Raw genomic sequence first — 18,313 nt, 5'->3', positions numbered from 1 at the left:
GTGACTGACTTAGCAGTCTAGGAGCGGAGGTCCCTGGGACCATCAAGGGAGAAGAGCGGAGAGCGTGACCCTACCCAGAGAAGCAGTGACGCCAGAGATAGAGGCAGAGACGATGACGTGGAGAGATGGAGCAGTTGGGGACTTTAGACACAGAGAGGGAGAGGGGCTGTGTGCTGATGACCGGGGGGCAGGCTTGAGGTGTATACCTTATGGTTGGTTGATGGTGCATGGAGGGGACTGTAACCATGGCAATGAAGCAATACATGATAGGATGAATGTAAAGCTAATGTTCTCCCATGTAAACTATCACATAATTCACAACAAAACATTAAAAAAAAGTGCTTTCTAGCACACATCGTAACCCTGAATTCTCTGATAAATGACATAAATCGTGTCTTTACATATTGATATATGGCACTGTCTATTCTTTTTACTTTTTAAAAACATTTGTCACTGAATTTTACTAAAATATGTTGTTTTTTCACACACAAACGATGGGCATGCTGTCAGTAAGAAGAAATTTCAGGTTGAATTTTCCAGATCCATGCAAACCAGTTTTTCTGACTTATCTGTTATACAAAATATACATTTTTCAAGTAATATTTGGGGATTAACTTTGTGGACACTGAATGACTAGGGTTAATTGTCTCTGTGGTAACTTCACATGTGACCTTGGCTCTAACTTGGTAAGAATTCCTCAAACATTAAAACAAGATCTATACTCATAATTAAGGATAATGAAATGAACCAATGGTTTTAAGTTCTCAAGTAGCAATATTCATTGAGAACAGTTGACTGGCAGTACTCAACACATGGCTATGGCCCAAATAGTTTCAAGTTGGTATACTTAGTACAAAGAACAGCTTGAAAATGTTCAAGACTACATATCCCAAGTTTCTCAGCTAGAGAAATGCTCTGAGAGAAATACAGTTGCTCAAATCCACAAGGAGATGTATAAACTCGATACCTGATCCTTATTCTAAAGATAATGCTATGTCTATTCCTCACTGTGGTGATGACTTGTACCACCAAGTTGGTTCTGACTCACAGCGACCCTGGATAGGGTTTTTGAGGCTGCAAATCTTTACAGAAGCAGAAACTTCAGTTTTCTCCCATCGAGCGACCGGCAGATTCAAACTACTGGCCCTGCGGTTAGCAGCCCAGCTTGTAATCCACTATTCCTCATGGTTAATAAACATTTTTTAAGATACTTTTTTTTTTAATAAAAGGGCAAAGCCACAAAAATGTACTAGTGTGTCCAGTACATTAAAAATAGGAAACAACACACATACCAGTTAATTCTAAGTATGTCACTGTTATTTATAAAAAATAACTTTTAGTTTTCTAATCAAAACACCCTTATCTCTTGCCTAAATATTTTCCAAGCTCCTAACAATGAAAATCTGTACTCTTCATTAGGATTAAACTGAAAAAGAAAACTAGCCAACATGGTCTCTATGATTTTATCTGAAGATGTCTAAATTTTACATAATTTTTATTGTATTATCAAATGACAACTACTTAAATATTTTGAACTTTTTATCAAATAAGAAATTATTAAAATATTTAAAAATTGTTAAAATATTACTCATATTACACTTTTAACTAGTATACTGAAAGAAATCTTAATCTATGTACATATTAAGAAAAAATATTTACTATTGTGGGGAGTATATATACAGAACAAAAAAATGACCACTTCAATATTTTTTACACATACAATTCAATGGCATCGATTATTTTCACCACGGTGTTCAATCATCATCACTATCTGGCTCCAAATGTTTACACCACCCTTAAGAGACGCTCCATGCCCTATAAGCAACACCTCCTTCTTCCCCCCTCCCTTCTATCCTCTGTAGTTACTAATAAGCATGTCTGTATTTGCCTATTCCAGGTATTTCATATAAATGGGATCATACAATATTTGTCTTTTGTGACTTATTTCACTTAGCATAATGTTTCCAAGGTTCATCTATGTTGTAGCATGTATCTGGATTTCATTTCTCTTTATGGCTGAGTAGTACTCTGTGTGTCTATGTACCACACTTTGTTTATCCATTTCTGTATTGATGGGCATTTAGGATGTTTCCACCTTTTGGCTACCGTGACTAATACTGGAGTAAACATTATATGTCTACATTTGAAAAGGCTCAATTAATGTAATGAATACCATTTCCTTTGTAATAACAGAGAATTGAAAAAACAAAACAAAACAATACTGTACCATCTCCTGGATGCAGAAGATACACTGAATTTACTCTCAAATGCAATTAAAGTTAAGTAGGACTAAGAAAGTTAATATATGTACAATACAGTTCATACTACAAATTTCTCAAGAATACAAACCTTTGCATCTAAAATATTGAGAGTTGTTTCAATTTGTTGAATACGAAGAGAAAGGTCTGACAGCTTCTGAAAATGAAAGAGTAGATACATAATTAATAAGTCTTTGATTAATACATTGTCAATAATAATAATAAAGGAAAGATTTGAAAATAATGAAAACTGTGGTTTACACGTATCTGTCATTTTTCAGTTCTGTTGTGGCGCTGTAAAATAAGCACTGGAATGCTAACTGCAAAGTCAGTGGTTCAAACCCACCAGCCACTGTTTGGAAAGCCTATGAAGGCTCACTACTAGTTGGAAGTGACTTGATAGCACTTAACAACAACACTCTATTATACTTAAGTAGGAATGAAAACTCAAATGTTTTATTATTTTCATTAGCATGTTTCAGGTTATTTTGTTAAATTGTATTCTGAGTTAAGAAAAAGTTAAACTTTCAGACTTTCAAAGTCATTTTCAGAGCAGTAAACAATCACTATGATTTATATGTAGAATATAAACTCTACATGGACAGTCTTTTGTTTATTGCTGTACCCCAGTGCCTAGAACAGTATCTAACATTTAACAGGAGCTTAATATGTATTTGTTGATGAATGAAGGAGTTCTTCACAGAAAAACAAGTGAGTCAAAGATAGCCTGGGGCAGGATCTGCCTTTATAAATTAATTCAATACATAAGCATATACAACTGGTCCCAACTTTAAACTTTCAGATTTGGAAAGTAAAAGAGATACAATTGGGAGATAAGCAGTTCAAAAAATGAAAAAGTACTGAAAATCAAGAGGAAGCAATCGACTATCAAAATCCGAGACACCCGAACAAAGAGCTTACTATGCTCTAGTTACACTGTACAAGTAAATAATTTATAATTATTTAGAGCTAGATACAGATAGACACACACACAAATAAAAATAAAATTATAAAATACCCCTAAGAACACTTATATAAAACTCCTAATCCTAAGTATCACTATATTCAGTCCCACCATCCAAGAAGAAGTTGGCCAGTTTAAGAGCTGGCAGATGTGCAACATTCTGACCGCTCTCTGGGATATTATCAAGATCCTGACTAACTCATAAACAGAACTTTAACACTGAGAAATGGTTATGTGACCAACATTTAGAAGGAAAATACTGAAAAATTCCAGAGTAGTTAATGATTCTTCACAGAACACTTATTTTCAAGATGAACATGGTGATATCTACAAAGACGTAATTAAGGAATAAAACATTAAAATCTAGTTTTAATGGCACTCAGTGTGAACAATCAAACTAAGTTTAACCTCAACATCCAGGATTTCGCATAAGGTTTATGTATGTAAACATAAAAACTGGTTTATAAAACACAGAAAGATTAATCCCTTCTTTAAATTATAAGAGTATTATTGAAAATCATGCAAATTATATTTCAGCAAACTTAATCAGTCTTCTATTAATTAGAAAAACTTAGTAACTGAAGAAATCTATAATAAATTAGTTTATGAGTAACAATTTATAACTTTTTAAAAAATACATACATTAGTTTAATATAAAAGAACACACAGAAAAAGAAAAAATGTATTCAAAAAAACTAATTTTTGTCTTAACATGTCCATGTAAATATATACTTTTCAGCAATTATCATCACTGAAACATGTTAGCATTTATCTTACATGTTACGTATCATTTAACTTCTCACACCAAATTGATAAAGTGGCGGGGGGGGGGGGGGTGGCATTGTGTCAAGTTGGTTACCACTCAAAGCAATCTGTGTAGGGTTTCTGAGGCTGTCAATTTTTACAGGAGCAGAAAGCCTCCTCTTCCTCCCACAGATTACCTGGTAGATTTAAACTGCTGACCTTATGGTTAGCAACCCACTTCATAACCCACTAAGCTATCAGGGCTCCAAACCTGTAAAGAGTTACTGTTGTTACATGCCAGTAAGTCCATTAGGATATGTCAATTTTTAAAATGAGAGAATTACATCATCTTATAAATGAAATAATCTGAACTCACACACTCCAACTCCAGAACCACCAGGTACTACTATCTTCATCAGGTAATATTTTTGTAACAGTTTTATATTGTTGAAATATGAAGGAAAAATCTGGGGTACTGCCTAGACAGAAGTTTTGTTATTCAAAGCTAATAAAGATTACTTTGACTCTCATTAAGACTAAAATGCTTCTGTACCAAATACTGAATCAAAATTTTCTGATCATGGTAAATCTTCTGACATACATACTACTTGCCTGCAGTTATTTAAAAGTGGTATTTGAAAAGTTTCACGGTTATATAATAAAACTAGGAGTCCCAGGATGTCGCACTGTAAGACAAGCACTGGACTGCTATGCACAAGATCAGTGGTTCAAACCCACCAGTCACTTCTCTGAAACCCTAACAGGCTCACATAAATTGGAACCGACTCAATGGCACACAACAATGTGATAATTCTAATGTACACTCAATGATTCACACAGGATGGGATAGATGCACAGTAAACGAGGAAGTAATGATGAAAATGTTTATTTGGAAAACTAAGAAAATTTAAAGTGGCTTAGTAAAAAAGAAGTTCCACTTTGTAGATTAGTGATTCTCAACTTTTTCTGGATACAAATTAGTCTGGTACAACAATCTTTTGCTTTCGTACTCACCTTACCTTCTATCTACCACAATCAGAATGATCGTGTCAATGATTTAACTATGTGAAACATGAAAAATACAGATTAATTCTAAACACCAATCTATTTTAATTTTTAAAAGTTTATTTGAATGATGTTGATAGTTTAAAAAAATTTTTTTTAATTTAAAATGATTATAAGGATTCATATTTCAAGTAGTAGTTTTTTACTTACTACTACTACTACTATTTTACAACCAGATTGATGCAAGGAAGATTTCAACAACAAACTGAGTTTTACAATACGTCCATTAAGTTTCAAGAATTTTCAAAACAATCTAGTTGTTAATTTACAAAACATTTGCAGGGATGGTAAGTATGCCAAGTAGTGATTTTCAAAAGTGGTAAGTAATATTAGCAAACATTACACCAGCTCTAAAATACATGGATACCTTCAGGGGTAAAAAAATAACAACATAATCTATTACAACATAGATCTTCCCAAGACAAGAGGAATGTCTTTTGTTGATAACGATTTTGAGAAAATCATTTACATAGTGATTCTGAACCTGGGGTCCATGAAACTTGGGTGGGAAAAAATTACATATCAGTTTTTACCAATTTTAATTTTGAATTTAAATTTAGCCTTTTCTTCAACTTTAATCTAAGAGGATTACAGCAGTATTCGGAACTATAGCTTTGCCACCAACAGAAATCACAAAAAAATGAAAAATCACATTGTAATTACTGTAGATTTTCACAATACTTATGTTTATCATAATTTAAAATGACATCTGTTACTAGTCATGTCACTTGAATATACGTTTAATGTATTAATAAGGGACTTATTCAGAAAACAAAAACTCAAATCCACTGCCACGGAGTCTATTCTGACTCACAGCCACCCAGTAAAGGTAAAGTATAATTGCTGAGGGTTCCAAACTGGGACTCTTTACAGGAACACACAGCCTCCTCTTTCTCCCATGAAGGAGCTGATGTGTTTGAACCGCAGACTTTGCAGTCAGCAGGCTTTAGGACTATTTATCATAATTTTAAGTTTTTAAAAGCCTTTTGATAATGATATTTGATTGATTCTTTTTTAATCGTATTTATGTTATTTTATGCATTTGAAAACATTAATTTGGTTTCACTACACTGGTGTCCTTGTGTGGCGCTGCAGGATAATGCACTGGACCGAAGGTGGTTTTGAAACACAAGGTTGGCAGTTCAAACTCACCAGCCGCTCCTCAGAAACCCTATACAGGGTTGCTATGAGTCGGAACCAACTCCACGGCACTTAACAACAACAACACAATGCTACAGGAGCCCTGATAATGAAGTGGATTACAAGCTGGGTTGCTAACTGCCTGATCAGTAGTTCAAATCTACCAGTCACTCCATGGGAGAAAGATGAAAATTTCTGTTCCCATAAAGATTTACAGCCTCAGAAGTCCTATATAGGGCTGCTATGAGCCAGAACTGATTCAATGGCACACAACCACCACCAGCATCACATTGCCAAGAGCGCTGGTGGTGGTGTAGGATTCAGCCCTAGACTGTTAACCACAAGTCTGCGGTTCAAGCACAACAGTTGCTGGGAAGGTTAAAGATGAGGTTTTCTGCTCCAGTGAAGATTTACAGGGTTGCTAAGAGTCATAAACAACTCCATGACATGTAATAACAGACTGTAAAAGAATTCACAGGACAATTAAGAATCTTTGGTCTTTAAAGAAAGAAGGTGCTCTGGTGGTATAATGGATTAAGCATTAAAGGCCAGCAGTTCAAACCCACCAGTCACTCTGTGGGAGAAATATGAAGCTGTCTGCTCCCATAGTTTTAGCCTTAGAAACCCTATAGGGTAGTTCTATTCTGTCCTATAGGGTCACTATGAGCCAGAATCAACGTGACAGCAAAAGGTGGGATCAGCATGGGACTATTAACTGCAAAGTCGGCAGTTCTAACCCACTTGCCGCTCCATGGAAGAAAGATGAGGATGTCTGCTTCCATACCGGTTGACTCTCAGGAGTAATTCTAGTCTGTGCTATGGGATCACTATGAGTTGGAATCAACTCAATAACAGTGGTTAGAATGTTCATTTCTACAATGTTTCTGCCTCTGTAACTTCGAGACCCCTCTAACGTAGTTTCTCAACTGTGGCTCCATTGACATTTTGTAATTTGCTGTCCGGAGCTGTTTGTGCACTGTAGGATATTTAGCAGTATGTTTGGCATCTACTTACTAAATGCCAGTAGCACCCTCCAGTTGTGACAATCAACAAAGTCTGTGTTGTTAAGAGCACTGTAGAGTTGGTTACGATTCATAGCACATTTGTATATGGTTTCTGAGAAGCAGGTAATAGGTTTGAACTGACGACCTTAGGGTTAGCAGTCTAGTGCATAACCCTAATAGCAGCATACCAGGACTTGCCAAATGCCCCCTGGTTGAGAACCACGGTTGTACAGTGTGAATGACTATAGATGTGGTATAAGTAACTTGATCAACAACAGTAACTATGCCCCATCTCTGAGACTTTTAGTGAACAGGGAATCGAAAAGTAATAGTTTTTCCCATCACCATCTTTTTATTTCTAGAAGAATTTAAAATAAGTCTGAAATATCTTGGTTTGGGATAACAGGCAAAATTCTAAGGTATCTGTAAATTTTCAGATAAACTAAGAACTTCTTGATTTATTACTACCCTATTTCAGAGGGAGAACATTGTATTAAAGTGAAAATTAAAACAAAAAGACGAAATATGGAGCGTCTAGCTGAACAAAGAAAGAAAACTAGAGTGGATTTTCAGGGTTATACGATAACCAGTTTGCATATTTACAACTTTAAAAGAGAAACATTGTTTTAAAATAATGGATCTCTGCTTTATACCACTAGATCGTATGAGGGAGACTTTAAATGTACATGGAAAAATGGAATGAAAAGATAATAAACTATGTCCATGAACTTTTTGGAGACCCCTCGTATATGTCCTAGATGTCAGAAAGTAAAGCAAACAATGCTTTTTATTAAGGTTCATATGACACTTAAGCCCAGCAGCTGTAAAACATGTGGCAGCAAACAAGAGTTTTAAGCAATAGATTATCTAGTTGAAGGTCAAGTCTGATGGTTGTTGGCTTAAATATTGGATGAAGATAAGTGTCATAAATATTTTAAATTCATTTGATAATTCTCAGCACTCTTCCCTGTATTTGAAGAGTTGTACAGACGGTACATTTTTAAATATTTAAAAAAATAATTAAAAGTCGAGAATTCTAGGTACATTCTAAGTGTAAGTTATAGTAGCACATGAGACTGTGTTCTGTTTAAAGAGTACCTTTGACTTTACAATTCACTCTAAGGTTAAGTGTATATTCAGTGTTCCCTACATTAGTCATAGAGCTTGGACTAACACTCTATTTTAAAAAATTTGCAGTGCCAATGGGCCACCATAAGATTTTACTAACTAGGGTCAGGACACAAATGTTAATACAGTTTCTGTGAAAGAAGAAGAGATGATCCTAAGCCGTTCTGTAACTTGAATCTGAGTCAACTACTTTCTCTTCTGTCTTCTAGCCTTTCTGCCAGTCTGATGACTGTCATTAGAAGAGTCAAAAAGTAGCACAGCATGCAGAAAGTGAAAAAAGTTGAATTCTACACAGACTTCTTTTGTATGAATTTCCCTTTTAAACACAGTAGTAGTAATGAAGAAAGAGCTCTAGTGATTTGTTTCAAGTTCAATTCCAGTTAGAGTTTAGCTGTTACAGTTTGGGTTTGGTACAGTTTAGAAAGCTACCAAGGAGCTCTGGTAGCGTGGTGCTTAAGAATCCGGCTGCAAATCGCAAGGTCAGCAGTATGAAACTACCAACTGTTCTGAGGGAGAAAGATGAGGCCTTGGAAACCCTGTATAGGGTCGCTGTGAGTCAGAACTGACTGCACGGCATAAAAGCACCACCACAGTTTGGAGAGGGGGGCTGTTCTTTTAACTCCCCAACCCATTCTCATCCTATGTTTAAAAACTAATAATTAAAGTTCATTTTTTGAAGACAGAAACATAGTCTCTTTGGTTCTTGTTTAAGGTTTTAACTAAAAGAAAAGCAATTCTCTCACTTAAAAATGATGAAAACAAGTTCCTTATCAGATATTTTTGGCTTTTCAAGTTAATAGAGATGAAATCTTAGCTCTGTTACTCTCCAGTCATGTTGTTTTGTTGTTAGGTGCCATTGAGTTGGCACCAACTTATAGCGACCCTATACATAACAGAAAGAAACACTGCCCAGTCCTGGGCCAACCTCACAAGTGTTGTCACATTTGAGCCCGTCGATGCTGCCATTTTGCCAATCCATCCAGCTGGGGGTCTTCCTCTTTTTCTCTGACCCTCCACCTTACAAAACATGATATCCTTCTCCAGCGACTGGTACATCCTGACAATGTGTCCGAAGTATAAGAATTGAAGTTTGGCCTTCCTGGCCTCCAAGGAGCACTCTGGCTGTACTTCTTCCAACACAGATCTGTTGGTTCTTTTGGCAGCCTGTGGCACTTTTAGTATTCTCCTCCAACACCATATCTCAAAAGCATCAATTCTTCTATGATCTTCCTTATTCACTGTCCAGATTTCGCATGCATATGAGGTTACTGAAAATACCATGGCCTGGGTCAGGCGCACCTTAGTCCTCAAGCTGACATCTTGTTCTTCAACACTTTAAAAAGGATTTGTGCAGCAGATGTGCCTAATCCAATACGTCGTTTGAATTTTTGACTGCTGCTTCCATAAGTGTTGATATTTGATTCTTGATGAATGAAGTCCTTGACAACTTCAATCTTTTCTCCATTGATAAGAATGTAGTTGATTGGTCCAGTGGTGAGGATTTTTGTTTTCTTTACATTGATATGCAATCCATACTGAAGGCTGTGGTCTTTGATCTTCATCAGTAAGTATTTTAAGTCCTCTTCACTTTTAGTAAGCAAGGTTGTATCATCTGCATATCGCAGGTTGTTAATGAGTCTTCCTTGCAATCCCAATGCAATGTTTTTCTTCATATAACCCAGCTTCTCGTAGTATTTGCTCAGCATACAGGTTGCATAAGTATGGTGAAAGAATACAACTCTGTCGCACACCTTTCTTAATTTTAAACCATTCAGTGTTCCCATGTCCTGTTCGAACAACTGCCTCTTGGTCCATGTACCTATTCCTCATGAGCACAATTAACTGTTCTGGAATACTCATACTTCACAATGTTGTCCATAGCTTGTCATGATCCACACAATCAAATGCCTTTGTACAGTCAATAAAGCACAGGCAAACATCTTTCTGGTATTCTCTACTTTCAGCCAAGATCTAGCCATGTAACTGTGGGCAAATTACACAACAGTTTATAAGGGAGTCGTAGTGTCACACTATAGAATAAGCACTGGATTGCTAACCATAAGGTCGGTGGTTCAAATCTACCAGCCTCTTCTCAGAAACGCTAAATCCGGTTGCTATGAGTCAGAAGCGACTCAACAGCACTTAACAACAAAAACAGTAATGAATGAATGAATAAGCAATGATTTAAACCTCTCTACATCTCAGTTTCTAAGGAGCTCTGCTAGCGTAGTGGTTACGAATCGGGCTGCTAACCTCAAGGTCAATAGTTCAAAAGTACCAGCCATTCCACAGGAGAAAGATGAGGCTTTCTGCTCCCATAGAGATTTACAGCCTCGGAAACCCTGTGCAGGGTCACTATGAGTTGGCATCGATTCCATAGTACTTAACAACAACAACAACAACATCTCAGTTTCTAGTCGATAAGCTTGGGGTAACTGAACCTCTCTCAAACGGCTGGGCTATGATGATTATCACGTTGTTGTTGTTGGTATGTGCCGTGGAGTCGGTTCCGACTCATAGTGACCCTGTACAGGGTTTCCGAGGCTGTAAATCTTTACAGGAGCAGAACGCCTCATCTTTCTCCTGTGGAACAGCTGGTAGTTTCGAACTGCTGACCTTGTGGTTCATAGCCCGATTCGTAACCATTACGCTACCAGAGCTCCTTGATTATCATGTAGTCATTAGTAAAAAGTCTACCCACAGCTGATAGTCAAGAAAGACCCATTGGTACCGAGTAATGACGAAATAAATATCAGCTGTCATCCTACTGATTAGTCTATAACGGACATCATTATCTAAATTTGAATTGTAAAATACAACTTGTAATCTCTTTAGGTTATCACTCTTCAAGGAAAAAAAAGACAAACAACTATCTTTAAGTTAATGAGTTTTTGGTCAACAAACCTTTTCCTAGAGTTCAAGCAACAACTAAGAAATAGTGATACAGCCAAAACAATTGGGGGAGAAGCTGACAGAGGAAACTGATAAGGGAATCTTAGGAAGCACCGACTTAAAAGCAATCAGTATATAAGAGATAATTACTGGTGTGGCGCTGTAGGATAAGCACTGGACTGAATGGTTGGTGGTTCAAACTCACCAGTCACTCCTCAGAAATGCTATACAGGGTCACTATGAGTCATAACTGACTCTACAGCACTTAATGACAACAATAACTGTTATCTTTCCTGTTAGTTTATCAAACAGAAATCACTCATAAAGCTTTGAAAACTGTTAAGCGCTACAAAAGGGCCCTGCCTCAGACTGGCTTGATCAAGCTGCTTTCTTAGGAGTGTTTGCTTCTTGTCTTGTCTTCCTTTTTCAATCTGGCGATGAAGCCCATAGGGATGGAGTTATCTATTCCTCCCTGTAACAATCCTGGGATATTCCCTCTCCAGAAATTTCATCCTACTCTCATGTAAAGTGCAAAGACTGAATGAAGGGCTAAATCCTTAGCTTACTGTTTTTCATTCAGTCAATTCTATTACCCATTTAGAGAGGCATAGTACTAGATAAAGTTCATGGAAGCAAACACCTCGTTTCTGGGTCTGCTATCGGATAAAACACATTGAACAGATCCTCTTTATCATTTACCATATATCTTACTTTCTTTGATTTAATGAGGCGGCAAAGAGATTGTGATTAGACAAAAACAATAGTGGAAATCTACTGAAAACTGTTTTTCTATTGCCAGGAAGATCTTAATAATAACACATCCAACAACATTTTACTTGCTAAGGTTGTTGTTAAGTGTCGTCTTATCAGTTCCAACTCATACTGACCCTTTATGGGTTTCCAAGGAGCACCTGGTGGTTTTGAATGACTGACCTTGTAGTTAGCAGTCCAGTGCTTACCTTGTATGAGACAGAATGAACTCCATACTGTTTATTCAGTCAACTCACACAATTATCTAAGCCCCATGATTTATCCATTTCTTCTTTCTTAAACTCAATTTTAATCTGTTTTCAATCTACCCTCCCCATCTCCTTTCATATTTTTTACGAAAATACCTAATCCTTAAACTGGTACTTAATTCTCACTTATGAGTTATTTTCCAAAAAAAATTTTTTTTCCATAATGATCTTTGATGCCAAAGTTAGATTTCTAGGCACCTCTGAGGCATCTTTTGGATAATTGTATACAAACTCAAGCATTATGTACTTAAAAGGTAAATCTTGAGGGTAAGAGAACAAGTAACAAATTTCAAAGTCAAATTTGTTTTCAACTGTGAAATCTTGGGATCCCTTTGATACTGTGCAGTCACGCTACACCAGCCTGAACTATCCTTCCCCCCACCCCCACCCCAGGGCCTCTGGGGGTGAAGGCACATAACAACAACAACTTGAACTTAATCAAAGAGGGCTGAAGGTGTATTAACACAACTGGGTGACAAGAGGCCATGGTACTTGAACCAAGACAGATTCCTCTTGACTCCATTTGCCATCTTCAAAAAATAAAAAACAAAGTCAATCCGCTACACTATAAATCAACATCACAGGACCTACCTCCTCACAAACTGTAGAAAAATGGTTGAGGAACTGTACTGTGTGCACCACAAATTGGTTTAGAAATGCCACCGTTCTTTTCTGCTGAATTGCTGGCACCTGTATTATGTAAAAACAAAAAGGATTTGTATAGAAGGAATGTACATCGCACAAGTGTTTGAATACACGGGCATATGTTGTGTTGTAGGATAATTACTGGCTTGCCAACCACAAGGTCGGCAGTTCAAACCCACCAGCCGCTCATCGAAAACCCTATCCAGGGTCGCAGAATCGCAACCGACTCTAGACTCTATGGCACTTAACAAAACTCTGAGGCGAGGCGGGTTGTTGGAAAGTGACAGAGGCGGCAAAAAAGTTGGAGTACTGACTCTGGATTTACACATTTTAGAACGGAAAGGCAAATACACAAAAACACTTGTGGGTCGAATCAAAGTAGTAGGGTTACGATTACGAGATCATAACTGGCCCAAGTTGCCAATTGGTCATCCCAGCGCATAGAGACACGTGACACGGGAAGCAAAGGCTGGGGGGGGAGTCACAATATCTGATCCCCTTAATCAGATCTTGAGGGGACCCCTTTACCAGTTAAAAGGTTGGGTCTCCCTCAGTGGTTAGCAGAAGAGAGGCCCCAGGGCAGGGGGAGGGTGGGGCCTGGAGAGGTGGAGTCTCTCTGGGAACCCGGCGTTCCTTCCTAGTCCTCCCCGCTCTCCGAAAGTTTAACTCAATCTTTTACAAACCTTGGTCAGGTCTATGCCCGACCCCATAAGAGGAAGCCCATCCTCATCCATCTCCTCAGCGGGCGGGGCACTCAGGGCTCTTTCACAGACTCCTCCCAGATTGGACCCGCCCAACCCGGTAATAGAGTTCAAACACCTCCCCAAAGCCCCGCTTCCGGGACCCTTCTTTCCGGAAGGAAACGCCTCCTTCGCTAGTCACTCAGCGACTCCTCGCGACACCGCCCTTGCGCTCAGCATTTTGGGATTGGTAGTTCTACATCCGGATTGTGACGTCAGACTGGGGAACTTGGGGTGGAAAGAGTCTCTAGTTTGGGTGGTAAAAATCTTTAAAAGGTGGCAAAATTTAAATAAACCAGGAATTGCTTCCTTTGAGGTTAGCTAAGTCTAGTTAAGTCTATTATTGTGGAGAATACAAAAATCGAGCCAGATTGAGCCTGCTGCATCTGGGAGGTTTATGCTCTAAAGGAGCAGATAAGACCCGCTCCCAAAGGATTTATAAGGTGAAGTAAAGTGGTTCAACTGCCATAGATGAGGCACAAACCTATAGATGTGCCTTCCACTTTGAAGGATTGTGAAAAAACGCAGCAACAGTCACCTGGAAAGAGCTTTGTACTTTTGCACACTTAGAAATGAGAGGTAGATGTGAGGAATATTTTAAAATGTATAGCCCTGCATGTCCATAGCTAGTTGCATATAATTAAATATTTTTCATTGTTAACCTTTCAATACACATCTGTTGTTGAAACAACCTATTTCTAGGTACTGTGCTAGACCTACAATAGTAATTAAGATAGTGTGACAGTTCTAAGCGACTGTATTTTTTATCATTTCACCTTGACAAGGTCTAGATGAGCCTGGTTTTTCCCCTTAGACTGTAAATTCTTCAAACAAACAAAAAACCACTGCCATCAAGTCAATTCTGACTCATAGTAAGCCTGTATAAGGTTTTTGAGATTACAAACCTTTCTGGGAGCAGATAGTCTCATCTTTCTCCCATGGAGGACTGGGGGCTTTGAACGGCCTGTTTCACTGTTGGCTCCAGTGTTTATCTTACAGCACCATTACCGCTCTGCTTTTTATTGAAAGTTCATTATTAATTTTAGAACACAGTTTTGAGGTTCAACTATGACCCAGCTATGTTACCAGAGATTTAAGAGTCATCCTTCCATCCATTCTTTCAATAGATATTCTCTCCTATGTGTGTAAAATAAGCATTGTACTGCTAACTGAAAGGTTGGTGTTTCAAACCGACTAGCTGCTCTTCAGAAACCCGATATATTATTGCTATGAGTGGGAACTGACTCAATGACACATAACAACAACTGTGTGCCGAGCACTGGAAAGCGTTCTGGTGTGGCACTGCAGGATGATGCACCTAACCACAAGATCAGTTTGAACTGAAAGGTCAGCAGTTCAAACCTACCAGCTGTTCCTCGGAACCCTGTACAGGGTTGCTTTGAGTGTTGAAGAGGAATATTAAAAGTACCATGGACCACCAAAAGAACAAACAAATCTGTGTTGGCAGAAGTACAGTCAGAATGCTCCTTAGAAGCCAGGATGGCCAGATTTCATCTCTCATACTTGGAACGTATTGTCAGGAGGGACCATATTGTCAGGAGAAGGACATCCATCATGTTTGGTAAAGTGGAGGACCAGCTAAAAAGAGTAATACCCCCCAACAAGATGGATTGGCGCAGTGGCAGCAACAATGGACTCAAGTGTAGCAACAATTGTGAGGTTGGCACAGGACTGGGCAGTGCTTTGTTCTGTTGTGCATAGGGTTACTATGAGTCTGTACCAACTTGATGGCACCTGGACAATAACAACAGATTATCACAAAAGCCTCTTCCTGCCTCCATTTTGTGTCCCTCCAATCTATTCTAAACATTGTAATCATAGTGACTTTTTATAAAGAATATTCCCATTATGGTTTCCATGTTATAATTATATTTTCCATGTACCCAGCTTCAGGTGCTGTTCACAAAGCCCTCTTTATGACTCTTGATCACTTCTTTAAACTCAATTGTCACTATGCTTTCTAACTGTCTATTTTAATGCCAACAACTTTCTTTAATTCCTAGAAACATTTGCTGTGGGCCTTTAAAGAAATTGTCTCCTCTGCCTTAAACAATCTCCCTTCATCTCTGATCACCGTGTCTGACTAACTCCTATTCATCCTTCACAAGAACATCGTCTGGTTTTCAACAGTTTGAATACAACGCTCTTGGGTATAATTTTCTTTGTATTTTCCTGGTTGCAGTTTGCTGAGCTTCTTGCATATTAAGTGGTTGGTTTTTAAGTTAAATTGGGAAGGTTATTAGTTACTAGTGCTTAAAAAATTTTGGGGGGGGGTACATCTTTTCTCTTCAAAGATACATGGAGATTGCTTACTATTATCCCACAGGTCTTTGATGGCTTGTTCATGTTTCCTCCCAACCTTATTTCCCCTGGTGTTTCAGTGTAGGTAATGCCTTCAATCTAATGGAGAAATGATTGAAGTTGTCAAGGACTTCATTCTTCTTGGATCAACTATCAATACTTATGGAAACAGCAGTCAAGAAATCAAATGATGTATTGCATTAGGCAAATCTGTTGCATCAGACCTTTTTAAAGTGTTGAGGAGCAAAGATGTCAGCTTGAAGACTAAGGTGCTCCTGACCCAGGCCATGGTATTTTCAATGACCTCATATGCATACGAAAGCTGGACAATGAATAAGGAAGACCGTAGAAGAATTGATGCTTTTGAGTTATGGTGTCGGAGGAGATTATTGAAAGTGCCATGGGCTTCCAAAAGAACAAAAGATCTGTGTTGGAAGAAGTGCAGCCAGAGTGCTCCTTGGAGACCAGGGTGGCCAAACTTCATCTCTCATACTTTGGACATATTGTCAGGAGGGACCAGTCCCTGGAGATGGGTATCATGTTTGGTAGGGTAGAGGGTCATAGAAAAAGAAGTAGACCCCCAGAGAGATGGATTGGCAAAGTGGCAGCATCAGTGGGCTCAAGCGTGGCAACAATAGTGAGGTTAGCCCAGGATCAGGCAGTGTTTTGTTCTGCTGTGCATAAGGTCACTATGAGTCGGTACTGACTCTATGGCACCTACGAACAACAACAACAATGCCAAGTTACCTATCTTCAAGTTCACTGGTACTTTTTCTTCTAGTTAAAAGCTCTGGTAGCGTAGTGGTTACGAATTGGGCTGCAAACCACAAGGTCAGCAGTTCAAAACTACCAGCTGTTCCACGGGAGAAAGAGGAGGCTTTCTGCTCCCATAAAGATTTACAGCCTCAGAAACCCTGTTCAGGGTCGCTATGGGTCGGAACCGACTCGACGGCACTTAACAACAACAAAATATCCATTTTTTAGAATTTTCATTTTCCCCCCAGAAATTCCCTTCATCCATTAAATTGATATTTTCTGGTATAATTTAAAAATTTTATATAATAGTTGTTTTAATGTGCTTATCTAACTCACCAGTCGCTCCTTGGAAACCCTACCCTATATAGGGTTGCTATGAGTCATAACCAACTCGAAAGCACTTATCAAGAAAACAGCCATCTATTAATTGCAGTCTTCAGTTCATTTATGTTTCTTCTATTGACTGCCAATTTTTTGGCATGTCTCAGTTTTTTTTTCTGACAGACATTGTGAACAATGTTAAGTGACGTACTGAGTATTCAAGACTCTTTCACAAATTGATGTTAGCTAATGCTGGACTGCAGTTCTAATTAGATTGAGTTTACCTCCAGTTAGTTCAACTCCTGACCTGCCAAGGACTGAACTCTCATTGTCTCAAGGTTTGAATGATCATTTGAATTTATCTTTGGCTTCAACTTCAACAGGGCCCAATCCAATCACCATGAGGATGCAGGAATTCTCTCCACTTATCAAAGCCCTCCTCCATTGCTGCTTTCTCAGCCATCATGGAAATGGAGTGTAGGCTGACGTGATTTATTTTGCAATAGAGATTCTTGATTATCAATGAATCCTTGATTGTAGTTAGACCCACAACTCTGGGTAAACTCACCCAAGTAACCTCTCTGACTAGAAATGCCAACAGGTCAACCTAGTCTTCCTTCCATGTGCTAGGGAAAAAAATATAAAGCAAGAGAGTTTTCTCATGGTTAAGTGCAAATAGCAAAGTAAAGTTACAACTATAGAAACATGAACTTGTTTTCAATTGACCAAATTGACAAAGAAATGTTCAAAAATAGTTTGTTTTCTTATAATAAAGACAAATATAATGCTACGAAATGTGAAAGAAGAGTAGCAGTTTCTGCCTCCCAGAATCCTTGATGATTACTGGTCATCAATCATCCGTAACTAGACAGTGCCCTCCACATTTTAATAACTGAATTTCCAGTGATATTAGAAACAACCTATATCTGGAAGTCTTGGCCAACTACCAGAATTTTCTGAAATGTGTGTTCTTTCCTCCAGGATTTCACTCATTGGAAATGCATTACTAGATTTCATTTACTATAGTGAAATTTCAGGGAAAGCAAATTGTAATGAATTCTGATTTCAAAGGGCAGACTATATATGCCGTCTGTATATATTAATTTACTAAAAAGACCTCTGGAATTCTTCAAACTTTATCTTTGTTTTCATAGCAGATTACTATAATATCTCTATTACTTATTTTTATCATGAATAAAATTTTAGGTCAAGGGAATAATATAGAAGGAGTTCCCATTTTTCTTTTATTTCTTCCTACTCTGCTTCAGGTTTGAACAGTTAAAGAAGAGGCATAGTGTTGATTCATAAAACTGGA

General features: G+C 38.0%; 1 protein-coding gene across 1 annotated transcript in view; it reads right to left on the bottom strand.

The window, feature by feature from the left end:
* The window catches only part of CCDC53 (coiled-coil domain containing 53), a 64,576-nt gene extending 50,883 nt beyond the window's left edge, over positions 1-13,693 (bottom strand). The window contains exons 1-3 of the mRNA XM_006871093.1: positions 13,543-13,693; positions 12,806-12,904; positions 2,350-2,415 (exon numbers count right to left, since the gene is read on the bottom strand). Of these exons, the coding sequence (XP_006871155.1) occupies positions 2,350-2,415; positions 12,806-12,904; positions 13,543-13,593 (216 nt within the window). The 5' untranslated portion in view covers positions 13,594-13,693. The remainder of the gene's footprint in view (positions 1-2,349; positions 2,416-12,805; positions 12,905-13,542) is intronic.
* Between the last annotated feature and the right edge of the window lie 4,620 nt (positions 13,694-18,313).

This window comes from Chrysochloris asiatica, unplaced genomic scaffold (genome assembly GCF_000296735.1).
Source record: "Chrysochloris asiatica unplaced genomic scaffold, ChrAsi1.0 scaffold00160, whole genome shotgun sequence".
In the NCBI taxonomy this organism is placed as follows: Eukaryota; Metazoa; Chordata; class Mammalia; order Afrosoricida; family Chrysochloridae; genus Chrysochloris; species Chrysochloris asiatica.
The sequence above is the reverse complement of the archived record's forward strand: the minus strand, read 5'-3'. Positions and strand labels throughout refer to the sequence as shown.